Source organism: Hippopotamus amphibius, chromosome 2 (assembly GCF_030028045.1).
Source record: "Hippopotamus amphibius kiboko isolate mHipAmp2 chromosome 2, mHipAmp2.hap2, whole genome shotgun sequence".
NCBI lineage: Eukaryota > Metazoa > Chordata > Mammalia > Artiodactyla > Hippopotamidae > Hippopotamus > Hippopotamus amphibius.
In genome coordinates, this window is record NC_080187.1 from 84,167,182 (window position 1) to 84,184,600 (window position 17,419).

A 17,419-nucleotide genomic window follows, 5' to 3' on the forward strand; every position below is an offset into this window, starting at 1 on the left:
ACTTCAAACACAGAGACAGGAAAGGCAGAACTGAAAACACAAACGCAGTTTCAAAAACACTAAGTTTTCCCTCCTGTTTCATTTGCCCTTTTCTTCTCCCAAACCTAGGTCTGTTCACTGGGGTGTGTGTGGCCGTTCCCTTTACATCTAGAAATCTCTTTGGTCCTGTCTCTTCTGTGTTGCTGGTGCTCAGAATATTCTATGGAAGTCAGGAGCTAATCTGACCTCCAGCCCAAAGGTTTTCTGTCCAGTGCTGCTGATTACTTAGCGGGAAAGATGTGAAGGAATTTCCAGGGGCTGTTTTCATTAATTAACAGCGGAACAGAAAGCAAAATGCTTTTCATTTGAGTAAAGAGAACCTCCAAAGTTTATTTTGCGGTGTAGCTTAGAGCTTCTGTTTTATGGCAGAGAAACTGGTTGAGGACTTCGATTCCTCAAATTTCGTTTTTCCAAAATTTGGACTTATTCTTCTGCTTTGATCTTCTCCTCCCACACTTCCCCACCACCCACTCAGCACACACTCCCCTGAGGACGCTCAGCTGGTATTCTTTTGCAAATTTCAGACCAAGCTAAACTATACTAAAATTGTGTACTAGGTTTTGACGTAGGTGCCACACGATTTGAGCAGAGTTTGCTATTTCTGAGATTTTAAGTATACAAATATCTCTCTCTATAAAAATACACTTTAAGGGTTCACACTGCAACAGAGTATATTTTTTAAAGTTGCCTTAAAACTATGTTAAAAACCACTCCTTCGCTCACCTTGAAAAGTGCTCAAAAATGTGTTCTTTATCCCCAGGCACAAAGCTACAGTTTTTTCTTAGATCTGTCCATGTCAACCCTTCTGCCAACATGGAGTCCATGCCTAAAAGAGTCTATGGAAGCAGTGCCTTTACTGCCAAGTTCTCTTGCACGGGAGGCTAAGCTTCCATTCTATTTTAAATATCAAACTTTTTTTTTAAGAACTTTTATTGAGGTATAATTGACATACAATAAACTGCATATATTTAAGGTGTACAATTTGATTTAAAAATCAGACTTTATTTTCAGTAATTTATGGGGTAAAGGTGCTGCATTCACTTCCGTAATAATAACCCTTTCTGAGTCATTTACTGTATGTCAGGGCCATCTAAACACCTGATGTGTATCAAACCACGAAGTCTTCCGGCAACTGCATGAGCTGGGTATTCTATTTATCATCCCCATTTTTAAAAATTCTGAGCCTGAGACACAAAGGAAGTAAAGCCCTTGTGCATCAGGAAGCTCTTTTGAGCCACCCCAAATCCACTGTACAACACCGATAGTCCTTCCCTGTACTCTGTCCTCACAGGTGATGGGAGAAAGCTGGTCACTATCTTTCCACTTTAAGATCACAAAGGTATCAGTGCTTAAAACACAGAGGGCCAGCTCCCTCACCTTGACCTTCTCAATTCTGGGAAAATTTAGTGATCCTTCTCCTCATCGGTTTTGGAGCTGACCTTGGAGGACTCACTGAAAACTAAACACCAATCCGACAGGGCCCCCAGGATGCTGACCCTATCGGGTCAGATGCAGCTGTTTCTCCAGCCCCACCTGTGTGGATTGAGAGACGAGACGGTGCCGACGATTCCTCTAAAGCAGTTCAGGGCTGTGTCACCCTTACCCCTGGGCTGCTTGTTGGTTTGTTTTTCTTTTTCCTCTTATTTACCAAGTTCTCCCAATGCCAGGTGCTGTGATCAGTCCTTTACACATATTTTCTCACCTGAGCCTTGCATTTAACTCAGGAGTGAGACATTAGCATCCCTGTTTAACAGATGGGAAAACTGAAGCTCAGAGAAATACTCAGGAATTTACCAGTTCTAAGCCAGCAGAGCCAGTGTGAAAGGCAGGGCGTAAACCCAGGCCTAGCTGCCTCTAAGTCACACCCTTTTAAGCACAATACTGTGCTGTTCCCAACACACACACGCCCTGCGAGGTGCTCTCCCAGCTTGTGGCTTCAGGCTGAACAGGTCCTGAAGGTGCCGGGCCTTCCCAGCCCCAAACACAGAGGGTCCCTTTGAGAATCACATGTTCTGTGCTCACTCTTGTCCTGTCAGCCTCATCCTCACAGCTCTTCTCAAAAGGTGCCCTGTGCCGATCCCAGGGGTGTCCACTGGGCTGAGATGAGGGTGCCTTGCTGGTGAGTCTCTGCCCCACAGCCCTCAAGGTGTGCTAAATTCTGAAGGTGGGCCTTCACCTGCTGCTTTTCTAGAAAGTAATCTCTGAAAGGGAAAATCCTTTTAGGCCTTGGAGCAGCCATTGTCAGCACTCACAAGGCAGAGTGGCTGCCAGTTCCTGCAAATTAGGACAGAAGTTGTATCAAAGAAGTTGAAGGGGTGGGTGGACAAGAGCTGCTCCCCAGGCAGCCTCTGCAGCTTTGCCTTGCTGCCCAAGGGCTGAGCCCCAAGAGAAATCAAGTAAGGTCCCTCCCTCCCACTTTTAAATAGCATAGAAAATCTGCAGTGCTGCTGCAGTGGGAAAAGGGGTGACACACAGTCTAGAAAACCCTCGCTGGTCTGTGAAAATGTTTGAGAACCTACAAAATCCCAGTTCTAGAATCATTTCCCAACATATCCTCCCACTTTAGAGAATCTGGGGAAACCAGCCCACAAGTGACAGTGACCAACACTGTCCTGAAAGATGTTTCCTGGCAGAGGGGGTGGCCAAACTCTTCCATGCTTTGGGGCCCCTTTGGTTATCATTTCTCTCTGGCATTCATCAGAGCTCTGAAAAGATCCATGGAATCACACACAGCATGTAACTAACTGGTTCCTATCAAATATTTTCTCCGCCATGATTCATGACTTTGGAGCATTACTTGGATTGGATTGCTTCAGGTTTCATTTCCCCAGGTTTATTTGGTTTCTCTTCTGAACGCTCTCTTGCTTTATTATTATTTTATATATAATTTTTAAATAGCAATTTTTGACCATAGATCTGCAGAATGTGTTAAGTTCAATGACAGACCCTGAATCCACAGTGTGGCATTATTAGTAGAGGCATCATCTTCTATAAAGTTTCAGAACCTCCCTTTTCCTCTTCTTGGCTTTTTAACAGATGATTTGAAGACTTAGGGTTGTCTCCACAAGAAGCACCCCTCTTTAGGCTTCAGGGTGCCAGATGCTGAGAATTGCTCTTCGTTCTCCATCTATCTATTCCCCAAATAAGATTCGGCAGCCAGGAAAGTGTCTTGCATCCATGATGCCTGGGCACCTCCAATCAATCCCAGCTCCCTGCCTACCTCCTCCTTCTTGAATTCCTCCTTTTTCTCTCCTTATTCTTTTCTTTCTTTATTTTTCTTATTCTCTTTTACCTCCTCCTTCTCCTAGTCCCCAGACTTCTTTCCTCTCCCCTTTACTTCCCTGAGTTTTCCTCGAAGATTAAATAGAAATAGCCAAATTCAAAATACCTTCCAGCATGATGAACCTAATGCTGACCTTCAGCATCCCTCAAGGACGGACATCATGGCCATCACTTCCTCCTTATTTCTCATTCCTTATGAAGCCCAAGCCACATACCAACCTACTTTTCTCCATGTAATGTTCCTCTTCCTGCTTCCTTGGAGAGTGTGCCCAGCAGTGCACGTTCATTACCTAGACTAAGGCACTTACCTGCTAGAGGCTACATTTGTGGTAGTGGGCACCTAGATTTAAGGCTAATGGAGCTTATGAGCAGAAGGGGCTCTGTCCCCCATCACCTTCACATTGAAGTCAACTGGTCCCTCTCTAGTTTACAGCTTCTGTCATTCCCAGCTAGTCATACAGGTCACCACTATGACCACTCCCCAGGATTTCCATTCACAAGAAGGGGTGGGGTAGGGATGCCACCCTGCCATGTCCCATCTTAGGAGGACAGACTCTCCAAGACAAACATTTGGGGGCTTGATTTGGTTTGGTTTTTGTCTAACTAGAAAAGCAAAATGAGCTCCCCTGCTAATTTGCTGCTAGAGGACCCAGCCGACCACAAATTCCTCATGGGAAAATTGTAGGAGCTGTGATATTTTCAGGGACTCATCATATCTGAATCTAGCCAATAATCAGTCAGCTTAAAATGAGACTCCTTTGTACCTTGAGTGTTCCTGGGGGCGGGGGGAATCAAGGATTAAAAGAGAAAGAAAAATGTGCTATATTTCACTAATCTCTACACTTTTGCATGCTTTTTTTCTGTGCTTGTTGCATGCATTTACCCATTAATTATGTCAATAATGGAGAAGAAATGAAGCATTACTTTTGTGGTACAGCTGTTTAAAATGATTACTTTGAAAATGGTATTTTTTCCAGCACCTTTCCCTAAGCATCTCATCACCGACAGACATTACCTGCTGCGCTTAGTTGATCATCCTTTACCCTAAATCCCCCAAAGGAATCAGTTGCCTCCTTGATGCTCTAATTGCAGCTGACTCAGCTAATTCGAAAAGCTGTGATGCATGCTTCCAACTCCTGTAGAAATTGCAGTGTTAATTAAGATCAATGTTTGAAAACCTAAGTCAAATTACAGGACCCCTGGGCTTGGCTTTCCATGGTCAAAAGCAGGTCCTGGGTTGAGCATATAATTCCAGAGAAATGACTATGCCTCCAGAGCAGTTCTGTTTCTCTAGACATGCTTTGGATCTCAACAGTAGAGGGAGTTTTGGTGATGATTGGTGCTTTCATTTTTTGGTAGGCAATTGAGAGGGAGGGAAGAGGTCTAGGTTAAACCTTTCATCTGTGATCCGGCAGCTTGAGATTCTCAGATAGAGAACTGGGCTGAAGAATCCACAAGGTAAGGAAGTACCCTTCATGTAGGTCACAGGGCCTTTGGGTTGGGCAGAAAAGAGTGGTTGCTGCTGGAGGGCACCATCGCCGAGGAAGCCACATGCCTGCTTTGCGAGCACTTCGCCATTTGCCACGAGCCTCTCTATCTTCCTTCTCACCCTGCCTCCTTTCCATTACTTTCTCTTGCTTCAGGGAGGTTCCGAGAAAAGGCTTCAATCCTCCACAAGATCGCCAAGAAGAAGTGTCAGGTGGATGAGAACGAGAGGCAGAATGGGGCTGCCAATCACGTGGGTGAGTACGGGGAGAATGCCATCCCCGGCCTTTCCTGGAGGATGAGGAGGAGGGCAGAGAGGCAGGACCTAGCGTGGACACCCCAACTCAGGGCAGACACAGAACCCTGCAGCTCAGCCCTTTCCTGGGTGCTAGGAAGAGTCTCACTTACCCCTGATGGGTACAGGGCGTGAACACACACAATATGTCACCTACCCCCAGGGGAACTTTAAAAAGAGTGAAATGATTCTCTAAGGAACCATGTAAAATAAATAAAAATTTAAAAATAAAGTTACACCAGGTCCTAACCAGGCATCTCCCCTGAAGAGTAGAAAGTCACTTCATTTCAGGGATTGCACGTGAAGAGGACATACAGACCTGTCATTTAATGCTTAACAAAAGGTGAGAGGACCCCTTCTGAAATTCTTGCCTGGTAACCAGATTTTATACCTGTGACACTGCATGCAGCACCCCCACCAAATTACCAGGTCGTTCACTTGGTCACTTCTGAACTGAGCGGCAGGGTTCCTGCAAGAGGATGCTGCCTCTCCTTTCTTAAGAATTCAGCAATACTCGCCTGGGTCTCTTTAGGTTGACTTTTTCTGAGTTCCTGTGTGACCAGATCGTGACATTCAGGCATCTTATTTTAACTTGGAACATAATGTTCCTCATCTCCAGTCTGTGACTCCAATGTAGCTCTCTAATTCTAAATTCAGACTAAATTTACCCTAATCTGGATCTATGTGATACACGATGCTATTGCCCAAGAGACTAAAATTATCTGCAGACAAACTTCAAGGGTTGCACTCAAAATATATGACATTCTTTAGAAGAGTTTCTGCCTCTCCTGTTATCCTGACTTCTAGCTCAGGGAAAATCTTTGGCCAAGAAGCAGTCAAGATTCTGCTGGGTATGAAAAGAAAAACTTAAAGGAAAGAAGCTAAAATCTAAATATCATGTCTGGGAGGTTGCTTCTTCTCATCTGTTCACGTCTGTTCTTGAACGTCTTAACTCCGCTTTGGGACCCAGTCTCCCGTGTTATTTGGCCATAGAAGGCTGATCCTAAAGTTGTATCACTTCAGCCAACAGACACCCCAAGCACAATTTTAATATTTCCCAAAGTACTTAGTATTTTTTCGTTTAAATAACTGAACCAAGCATACCAGGAAAAACAGACGCAGTCACTCACAGCAGAACGTCATTAAGATAACATCATCACTACGGAAAGCATGGAAAGATAAAATAAGTTTGAGTTTCGGTGGCTTTCCATATTTAAATATATTTATGCCTCTGTATTCCACAACTGAATACATAAATAAACATAAATGTTTCCCTGTGACTTCCAAAATTTGGCTCCTTCAAACGCAACAATTTTTTTTAACTTTTTATTTTATATTGGAGTATATCTGATTAACAATGTTGTGATAGTTTCAGGTGCACAGCAAAGTGACTCAGCCATACAGACACATGTATCCATTTCGCCCACCCCAACTCCCCTCCCATCCGGGCTGCCACATAACCTTGAGCAGAGTTCCCTGTGCTATACAGTAGGTCCTTGCAAACCCGACAAGTTTTATGTAACTCTCAAATTGTTTTCTAGTGAGAGTTCACCAGTGATACAGAAGTTTCGTTTTTCTGAAATTGCTAGAAATAACTCTGATGCTCTGTGAGCAGCCTGAGACTGCCCGTACCGGATACTGATGGGCATCCTGGTACTCCTGGCGGGCCTGACACTGAAGCACACAGCTGCATTGTCTCCTGAAACCCAAGACTTGACCCAGCACTGCCAGAGCGCCCGGGAACCCTTTCTATCTCCCTCTCACTGAAATCACGGCAGAAAACCTCGGTGGTGCCTGATCACTGATCCCCTGCAGGTGTTCCTCTGAGCCCTGAAAAAAAAATCTGCTAGTGCAAGACAGGTGCTGTGATGAGGATTGCGATAGTTTATGTTTCTTGTTTGCTCCCTTTGTACCAGGCAGTGTGCTGAGAGCTTTGTGTGTGTTTTCTCCTGTAATCTTTATAGGCGCACCCTTTGACCGCACAGTTGTTGTCAGTCATAGCGGCAGTGGTGGTTCCACTGTCATCATCACCCCAGTTTTTACAGATGAGGAAGCTGCATCTCAGAGAGGTTAAGTCACTTGCTCAGGGCCCCACCGCATAAGTAGTAGAATCAGAGTGTGAACCCAGGCCTGTCTGAGATAGCCAGTGTCCAAGAGTCCCAGTGCTCAACCATTACATGGGAGTCACTCTAGCCAAATGTCGCCTCTCATTCAGGAAGGTTACAGATTTTTACCTCCATTACTTGTTCAGCCCCTGTCCTTGCCTGGCCCGCAATAGGCTGTCTGGGTGTGGAATGTTCTGAGTAGCATTCTCCAGGTAATTTGAAAAGGCCAGGTTCCCAGGTTTGCCCTACACACAGCACCTACGCCCTGGCAGACTTATCTACTCACTGAGCCTGAGGGAGTTAGAGCTGGGATAAATGGGCCTTGGAGGTCACCCAGCTGATTCCCCTCATCTCATGGGTAAGGTTCCTGAAGCCCAGAGGAAGGAGAGGACTTGCCTGAGGGGACAGCCCGAGGGTGGCAGAGCAGAGCCTAGGATACAAGTCTCCTGCAGCCGTAGCTAATAAATATCCTTTCTGGAATGTAATACAAAAGAAAAGATCCTGCGGGATGTGGTCCTGAGTGTAAACAATAGTGTGTAGATTGGGTGTGGTTTTGGTATAAAAATGTCAGTGCTCATGTTCTTGAATGGTGAGTTGGTCAGTTTGCCTAGTCTCGGGAGTTGATAGGGCCCTCAAAGGCAGACATCAGGCCAGAGGGGATGCCAGAGAGCTATTAAAGAGAGGAGGAGGGCTGAGTACATTAAAAGGATGGGGGAGAAGGGTAACAATCCTTTGCCATTTGGCACAGCCCCAGCCCTGGGTCTTATTATCCCTCCGAGACCACTACCCTCTCCCTAGGCCCAACATTTTAGGATGTTCTCAATATGGCTCTTGCCCCCATTGACTCCATAAATTATGTCGCAGAAAAAATCGAGCTCCCAAACAGCACCAGCATGGAAGTGGAGATGACGCCATCCAGTGATGCTTCAGAACCTGTACAAAATGGAAATCTCTCCCACAGCATTGAAGTTGCGGAAGCTCAGGTATGGCTCTTTTCTTTCCATTGCTCTTCCGGGCCACCGTCTGTGTCGATATTCCAGCTCAGCAGCAGAGACCTATGTTCTCCTTGGAGGCCCCAGCTCCCAGCTTGGTGGACACCAGATGGAGTCATCTGTCCTTGTGTATATGTCCCAGTACCAGCCAGGGCACCACATGTAACAAGTTCTTCATTTATCTAATAAGTACACATGTTCTCTAAGCCACTGCTTCTCAGAGTGAGATTGGAGGACTTGTGCATCAAATCTCCTGGGGATCAAAATGCAGATTCCTGGCCTGCGTTCCAGACCCAACGAAACAATCTCTGAGAAGCAGCATTTTTAACTCCCTTCCCTGATGATTTTTTTTTTTCCCTTGGCTACGTTGGGTCTTCGTTGCTGCATGTGGGCTTTCTCTAGTTGTGACGAGCAGGGGCTACTCTTTGTTGTGATGCACAGGCTTCTCTTCTTGCAAAGGGTGGGCTTCAGTAGTTGCAGCATGTGGGCTCAATAGTTGTGACTCGCGGGCTCTAGAGCACAGGCTCAGTAGTTGTGGCGCACCGGCTTAGTTGCTCTACAGCATGTGGGATCTTCCCGGACCAGGGATCAAACCTGTGTCCCCTGCATTGGCAGGCAGATTCTTAACCACTGTGCCACCAGAGAAGTCCCTCCCTGGTGACTCTTAATAGATGATAAAGTTTGATCGCTGCTGCAGTCTAATCCTTTCTCTGTCTTTAAGATCAAGATTAAGGTAGAGAAATCACAGGCATCACACCTCAGTTAGCCCCCTTTGGCCTTCCCTGTCTCTGCAGTTGAAATTAATCAGTACTCTGGCCCAGTCCACTATTCAGTGTTGCAACCATTAGATAGCTGTTTGATCTAATGGCTATAATACTTAACATTTATATGTACTGTGTGCCACAGCTTTGGTGCTAGGTGCTTTAATACATTATCACTTTAATCCTCCTAGCTGAAGGTATAGACATTTAGTATCTCTATTTTATAGTTGAGGAAGCTAAAGCTTAACAAGGTGAAGTAGTTATTCAGGATTACTTAGTTTGTAGCTGTTAGAGCTGAGATTTGATCTCAGGGCTGTCTACATACAGTGTCTGTACCATTTCCACCAAGCAGCACTGCCTCTGGACCGCAGTAGCTCAAAAAGGTAGGCAGAACCAAAAAGTAGGTGGTGCTTATTAGATTTCTGGATCTCTCCCTCATGAAGTCAATCAGAATTTCTAAGGCACAGAGCCCCAAACTCACATTTTAATCAGTCACCCTGGGTCAGTGTTTCTCAAGCTTTAATGTGCTTAGGAATTTCCTAGGGGATCATGTTAAAATTCAGGATCTGATTCATCAGGTCTGGAGTGGTGCCCAGAGTCTGCAATTCTCCTGAGCTCCCAGGTGATTCTGATGCTGCTGGTGCAGGAACCACACTTTGAGTAGCATTACCCTAAAGTTTGTGACCCGCTTGTCTAGGCAGAATTTTCCCAAAGAGCTGATAACGAAGCCAGACTACAGCAAATCCATCCCAGCACGCTCTTCTCCTTTACACCGGGATACACTCTGCAACAGAGAAAGGCTGTATGTTTTAGAAAAACACTTGCCAATTGTTGCCTGTTGCCTTTATTCCCTGAAGAAACATGCACAGAAAGTTTCTTCGTTTAAAGGAAAAGATAAAGATGTCAAGCACCTTTTCATATAGCTATCAGCCATTTGTATGTCTTCTTTGGAAAAATATCTATTCAGGTCCTTTGCCCATGTTTTCATCGAGGTATCCATTGTTTGCTATTGAGTTTTATGAGTTCCTTATATATTTTGGATATTAACTCCTTATCGGATATACGATTGGCAAATATTTTCTCCCATTCCATAGGTTGCCTTTTCACTTGGTGATTGTTTCCTTCGCTGTGCTTTTCACAGGGTATATGTTTATCAAATCATCACGTTCTACACCCTAAATAGATAAAAATTTTTATCAATTACACCTCAGTAAAGCTGGGGCAGGTGGGAGTGGCTAAAGGAAAAGATCGAAAAATGGCAGCTCCTTCTACCCTGTCTCCTCTGCCTTCTGGGCTCTCACCCTCCTACTCAGAGCCCTGCAGTACCTTCGCAGTATCTCAAGGGTGAGCGGGCAGAGCAGCTTATGTCCACGTGGATAAGCAGCGTGTGGCAGCAGGAGGCAGGCCCCAAGGACATCTGGCTGCCCTTGGGCATGACACAGTCACAGGTGTGCGGAGGGCAGCCTCATCATCGTGCCTCTCCATCTGGCTGGCAGAGGGACATCTCTGCCCCCCACACAGGAGCACCTTGCTGCAGGCGAGTGGCAGAGTCCCAGCTGACCCCTCTCTGAGCAGAGCTGTGTCCCCGGGTCTCACACAGGATTTGTGCACCATCCTGATACACTGAGAGCTCAAGGGCACACACACCTTCAAAGAGCCACCCCACCAGCTGCCTGCAGGACAGCCCGGCAGTAAATTCCAGATCCACCAGCAGTGAGTTATCCAGCCTCGCTTTAGTTTCCTCATCTGCAAAGTACTGATAATCATAGTGCCTGCCTCAGTAGGGATATTAGGAGAGTTACATGAGATAATACACATAAAGCACTCAGCACAGAGCTAAATGCTGTTATTTATATTCTTATGTGCCCTTACCTGCTATATAAACAGCATCCAAGGTGTCCCTTCCCTATAGGTAAAATGCTTATTGAAGGTAAAATGAAAATGAAAGATATATATAATGTTTGAGAGTATTCACAGTATAATAAGTAAATAAATAAACATCTATAGCAGGTAAATAATTGTGGCCCAGTGTGATCAGGGAGGTCTATGCAAAGTGCTCTTGGAGCCTGCCAGAGGAAGAAATGGACCCTAGCAAGGGAAAGTGTTAAAAACTTCAGAGAAGAGGTAATATTTCAGCTGGGTATTGATGGATGAGTAGGAGTTTGTCACTCAAAGAAGGAGACGATGATCAAGATGACATATTCCCTTAAGGGGGAAATTCATGTTTAGTGATTGGTAAGAAAACCAGGGGAACTAGAGACTGAAATATAAGGTGAGGGGTGAGAAGAAATCCACTTGGAAAAATAAATTGGGCTAAAGTTCTTCCATTGTTGAATCAGAAAATTTTCAGTGTTCATCTAATACGTGTCAGGCAATGTGGTGGGCACTGGAGATGCCCACCCATCCTAGCAGAGCAGAGAGCCTGCAAATGTAAACCAAGATACAATTATAGACAGCCATAGGGCCATGAAGCAAATAAAGCCCGGTGATTCATGGAGGGTGAGTGGAGGGGCCCCTTTAGGTTGGGAGGTGAGAGAAAGCTTCACTAAGGAAGCAGCATTTGAATGGAGACTGAACTTTAAGAACAAGCCAGCCAAGGGAACCCCACCCACAGAGGCAGAGACGAGCTCAGCTTGTTTGGGGAACAGGCACGTCACTGTGGCTGGAGAGTGGGGAGCAGAGGGAGGGAGAATGGTGGCAGTGAGGTCCAAGAGGAGGGCCGAGCGGAGCGGGCCTGCCTTGCAGACCATGGTACGGAAGTTGGCTTCCTTCTAGGGCGACAACAAGCCGTCAGAAGTTTCCAGATGTGATTTGCACTTGTGAAAGATCCAAGGGGCAGTGCTGAGGTATAGAAATTGGATTCGTGGCAAGAGATCGTATAGCAGTAGTGGGGCAGAGAGGTTGCTGCAGGAGTTGAGGCAGAGCCGATGGTGGCCTGGACCAGAGCAGCAGACGGGGAGGGAAGGAGAGGCGCGGGGATCGGGAAGGGCATTGCAGCCACCGCCACAGCCTGCAGTTCCCCTGCTGGGAGTAGGGAGCCATAGAGGGTTTCGAGGGAGCAGTGGCAGCTTCAGATTTACGGACAGGAAGAGACTCTTTCTGAGTGGTCAAGGGGGGCCAGAGGGAGGGAGGACAGGGCGCAGGGCAGCGAGGTAAGAGCCCGTTTGGTTCAAAGATCAGCAAGCTAGGCTCCATGGCTAAATCCAGCCTGCAGCCTGTTTTTGTACAACCCGTGAAATAAGAACGTTTTTATATTCTTGAAAGTTTAGAAAAAAGCAGCAGCAGCATATGTGACAGAGACCATAAGGCCCAAAAAGCCTAAAATATTTACTATCCGGCCCTTTACAGGAAAAGTTTGCCCACCTCTCATTTCAACCATCTGCAGTCTCCCAGAAAAAGGACAAAATAATGAGGAAGCTCTTCACTCACTTATATGGAATGATCTTCAGTATACGTTGTTAAGGGAAAAAGGAAATGTGCCAAATTACATCCAATAGACTCTGTCTGTATAAGAGGAAAGAAAGCAGGGAAATGACATAGTAACATTATAAGCATTTGCTTTGGATGCTGTTAAAGAAACTGGTCACACTGATTACCTGCAGAACAGGGGCCTGTGGTAGGAACCAGGGGGAGATGGCCTTCTGCATGCATCTTTCAATACGTAGCCTTCTGTAGCTTTTGAATTCTGAACCAGTTAACTGTTTTACCTATTCCAAAAAAAATGCAACAACTAAAAATAATAATGGGTTAAATTAAAACAGAAACAGTGTACGTTAGTCCTTTAAGAGCAGAGTCTCTGAAGACAGACCACATGAGTTCAAATCCCAGATCTGCCACTTACCAGCTGTATGACTTTGGAGAATTTACTTAACCTCTCTGTTCTCATCTTCCTTCTCTCTGAAACAAGAGTAATAACCTATTACATGGCATCATTGTGAGATTGGAACACGTGTAGAACAGTTCTTGGCGCAACATAAGCACTGTATATGTTTGCTATTATTAGCAATACTTAGTAAAACTGTTTTAAAATGACTAGTACCCAGATGACAAGGCCTCAGGCCAAGTATTGGCTGTGGTGGGGATGACAGTGGCTGGATGTGAGAACTGTTTCTGAGGCAGAAATGAGACCCTTTGGTAATAAATTGGTCATAGAGAATGAACAAGAAAAAGCAGTTGTGGGTGATGCTGAAGTTTTGAGGCTGCAAAGACAGGGTAACAGGGCAAATTAAGGCCGTGATTCCAGAGTCAGAAAAAAAGGTGTGAAATCAGGACACTCAGGCCACCCAAAGCACAGTTGCACAGAAAGGATTCAATGCCTTTATATTGTGTTCGTTTTATTTCTTTCTCAGTTGTATTTTTATCGAGCTCCAGGAGGAAAGATGTGTGCGCCTCAAGTTTATTAATGGAAACGATGAGCCCCACACACCACACTCAGTGTGTGCGGATACTCTCCTGAGAGTTTAACCTGTCTCATGTAATTAACCTGCTGTTTTCAAAACCCTCTTTACAAATGAACTAATTTTACACTGACACCTCATCTCTGAGCGCTTCCTTCTGTCCAGACTACACTGGCAATGTAGAGCACTTTCAAAATATTCCCTCTCACCTAGGAAGCCCCTTTGCAGGAGGTTTTTTGCTTCGTTTGTATATTTTGTGGAACCAAGAAATAATTGGACTTTTCGAATGGCTTAGTGCTAATTACCTTCTCCCAATACCTGCTGACAAAACGTTGTCAATTCTAACAACTGATTTGAACTGTCACTGAGAATTTACCAAACTTCTAAATGTTCCATATTGGGAATTTATCCAGGTTTGAAAGACAATTCTAAGATATATCCTCTCCCACCCAGAAGCCACCATTTTCGTACATTTTAAGGTTGCCAGTCTAGACGACAGCCGGGGGATTTCTCAGGAAAGCTGCCTGCCTGGCTGCGTCGCGGTCCTCCAGGCATGGCACATCTAAACCCTTCACACACACACACGCACCATGAGGGGAAATGCCTGGCAAGCTTCTTAGATTCTGAAATCTGAAAATCTAACTTTTTTTTTCACGTATTATGCTTTTTATATGCAACAGCTTTTATTTCATTTCACCTCTAAGACTTCTCTCTGTCCTTAGGGAAATCCAAATTGTCTCTGCTTTGGTTAAGAGTTGCCCAGATGTACCACTGGGCAAACAGACTTATTTAAGGTAATCACATTCCTAGGAAAAAAGAATATGTGTGTGTATATATATATATATATGTGTGTGTGCGCGTATACACACACATATACTCACACATACATGTACAGATAGAAGATAGATACATATATACATACGTACATAGAAATGTATAAAATGCAGATTTTTTCTTTTTTTCTCACTTTACAACTTAAATATCATCTTACCATATTAAGCCCTTCCTTTCTCCCTTTGGGATTTCAGACCTGGCTTATTTCTCCCCAGTCTAGCATTGGTCTTCACCTAAACTCAGTATGTTTTTTAAGATCTGCTCTCATAGTACTGATAAAAATGTTTGGGTATTATGTGACTAAGTAAAGGATAAGTAGGGAAAGATGATGGATGTGATTGTGATCTTAGATTTCTCTTAAGAAAAATAAAATGCACAGAAGTATCTCTCTGCTATGAAATGTGGGTCTCTGAGCGATGTTATCAAAGACAACAGTTTGTTTTGGATTATTGTCGTCTTTTAAAGTTAGAGCTATGATTTTAAAGCTCTATAGAAAGACTTCATAATAAACATTGGTCCAAAATATTAGCTCTGATAGGGATTTCCAAGATTATCCAAGCAGATGGTCCCTAGAATCCATATGATGTCTTTCTTCCTAAAATATTACCTTTAGTCAGCCAACATCTACTTTCTTAGCAGTGATAAGTTTTAACAGAGGGCTTTCAAACCTCAAACCTTCCTATTATTTAAAGAGCAAGTATCTCTTCTAAGTGATTAAGGTGCAATTGCCAGGTCCACCATTTTGAAAGTTTAAAAACAGCTAAGGACCGAATTTCCCCCTATTAATGAGATTATTCAATCTCTTGGAACATTGGTGAAACATAGTAAGAGGATTCTGGTGCTCAAGAAATGGAGGAAAGTGGAAAATGGTGGGAAGTGGAGCTGGGTCTCTGTGCCTGACACAGCCAGAGCACAGGGGCAGTGTTGGGGAGAGAGAGCAAGGCCTAATTGTGAAAGAAAAAGAATATCCAGAGATTCTTCATCAGACTGAAGTTTTCAAGGTCCACGTCATGTTAGATCTATGATTGCCTTAGAAAAGAAACTTATTAGTATCTGAGAAAAGCCAATACAAACTATAGAAGAAAGCAAAAATTAGTGTTTTACCTACCAGACCTTAGTACATGGGTTCTATTTCTTGAGGAAAAATATTTCTTTTCTTTCAATCTATACATATATATTTTTTTAATTTTATTTATTTATTTATTATTTGGGGGGGGTACACCAAGTTCAATCATCTGTTTTTATACACATATCCCCGTATTCCCTCCCTCCCTCGACTCCCCCCCCACCCTCCCTCGAGTCCCCCCCACCCTCCCCGTCCCGGTCCTCTAAGGCATCTTCCATCCTAGAGTTGAACTCCCTTTGTTATACAACAATTTCCCACTGGCTATCTATTTTATACATATATTTTTTAAAGGAAAGTTGAAATCCACTTCCTATGTCTGATGACCTGTACAATATTTACCAACTGCTTAAGATGCACTCAGAGGCCTTTTGACCACCTTGAAATAGATCTGACTCTTAAGCTTCTGCCTGAATTTGAATATTGACAGAGAATTGTAACTTCACTTAGAATCTTACTGTTAATAACACCGTTTGTAATTGTGCTTTCTGAAGGAGTTTGAAGAAAGTCTATTAATTATTCACATAAGATACATTAAGAGCTGACTATTAATAAAAAGAAAAAAACTGCATTGACACCCTGAAAAAAATACTGACATTAATAGTACTGTTTCTATGAGTAATTGTAACCCTATTGATGATAAAATGATGAGAATGACTTTTGAATTGTTTCTTATGATTCTTCAGTAGCTTTTATGTTGACAAATCTTTTATGATTTGTATCAGCAGGATTTACAAAGCCCATGAAAACTATACGAAAACCAATTCCCAATAGCAATACAGAAAGAAATCCATCTTGTCCGTAGGTTGCACCTCAGAATTATTTGAGCAAAATGCAAAGTGAAGGAAAGTAATTGCATTTCACCAGACTCTCCAGATGCCATTTTACATTAATATAAAATGATTTCTTGGCTTCTTGGAAAACTTAGGTACAGAGAGCTTCATCACTCACAGCAAAATATTTTGAAACCTTGGTTTCAATTCAAAGTCATGGAGAAGAAGATGAAGTTTTTTCAGGTTGCCGTTGCTAAATGAAACCTTATCATTTTATGTTTAATATGCTAAATTCTTGATGCTAGGTTTTTTTCCATCTATATCTAAAACAAACCGTAAGCTGGTATTATAAGCGGGGGGGGTGAATTATTTCCTACTGCTAGACAGGTAGATATTAATCACTTTAAAAAGAAATCTGTATGCTACTTAAATATTAACTCTGTTGGTTCAGGATGTCCACACAGAAGGCAATACAGATATCTCAGATGGTGCTGACTTCCAAGAAGAGGTCAGCTTTTTTACTGACCTCTACTTGACTTATCTCTTAAGTGATAGAAACATAGAGATAAGCATGGAGTCAAGAGAATGAAGGATATTGGTAAATAATACAAGGGCAAAGACATCGAGAAACTCAGAGAACAAAAATAGATTTCTCAAAGACTCAATAAAGAACGAGTAAAAGGGGCTGAATTAAAAATAAAATATAGCAAGTAAACACTTTGATTTATTTTCAAAGCCAAAAAAAAAGATTAAAAAATGGGATATTTTAAAAAGGTAAATATCCATATGGACAGTGGGTATAAGTCCACTTGGGCTGCCATAACAAAAAAAGATCACAGACTAGGTGGCTTAAACAATAGAAATTTATTTTCTTACAGCCCTGGAAGCTGGAAGTCTAAGATCAAGCTTTTGGCCAATTCAGTTTCTGACAAGTGTTCTCGTCCTAGCTTGCAGCTGGCTGTCTTCTCTGTCCTCACAGAGCCTTTCGTACGCAAAAGGGTGTGGGTGGAGAGAGAGAGAGAGAGAGGAGTAGGGGAGTGCTCTCTGGTGTCTCGTCTCACAAGGACGCTAATCCTGGACCAGGGGCTCACTCTTATGATGTCATTTAAGCTTAATTCCTTCCTTGGAGGCTCCATCTCCAAATACAGCCACACTGAGGGTTAGGTCTTCAGCATATGAATTTTGGAGGGACACAAACACTGTCCATAACAGTCCGTAAGGATTCATCTTTGAGTTGAGTAACTGAATTTTTCCAAACATGACTCTCTGGTTTTCCACCACTGTGTCTAACAGTTTGCCTTCTTCCTGGCTCTCCTGTTTTTATTCCCTTTTC

At 43.6% G+C, this 17,419-nt stretch overlaps 1 protein-coding gene across 3 annotated transcripts in view; it reads left to right on the forward strand.

Annotated features, from left to right (window-relative positions):
- Window positions 1-17,419, forward strand: part of SLC24A2 (solute carrier family 24 member 2) — a 233,707-nt gene that overhangs the window by 184,779 nt on the left and 31,509 nt on the right. For all 3 annotated transcript variants that reach the window (XM_057722749.1, XM_057722748.1, XM_057722750.1), the window contains 2 exons: window positions 4,965-5,063; window positions 8,071-8,189. In XM_057722749.1, coding sequence (XP_057578732.1) covers window positions 4,965-5,063; window positions 8,071-8,189 — 218 coding nt within the window. The remainder of the gene's footprint in view (window positions 1-4,964; window positions 5,064-8,070; window positions 8,190-17,419) is intronic.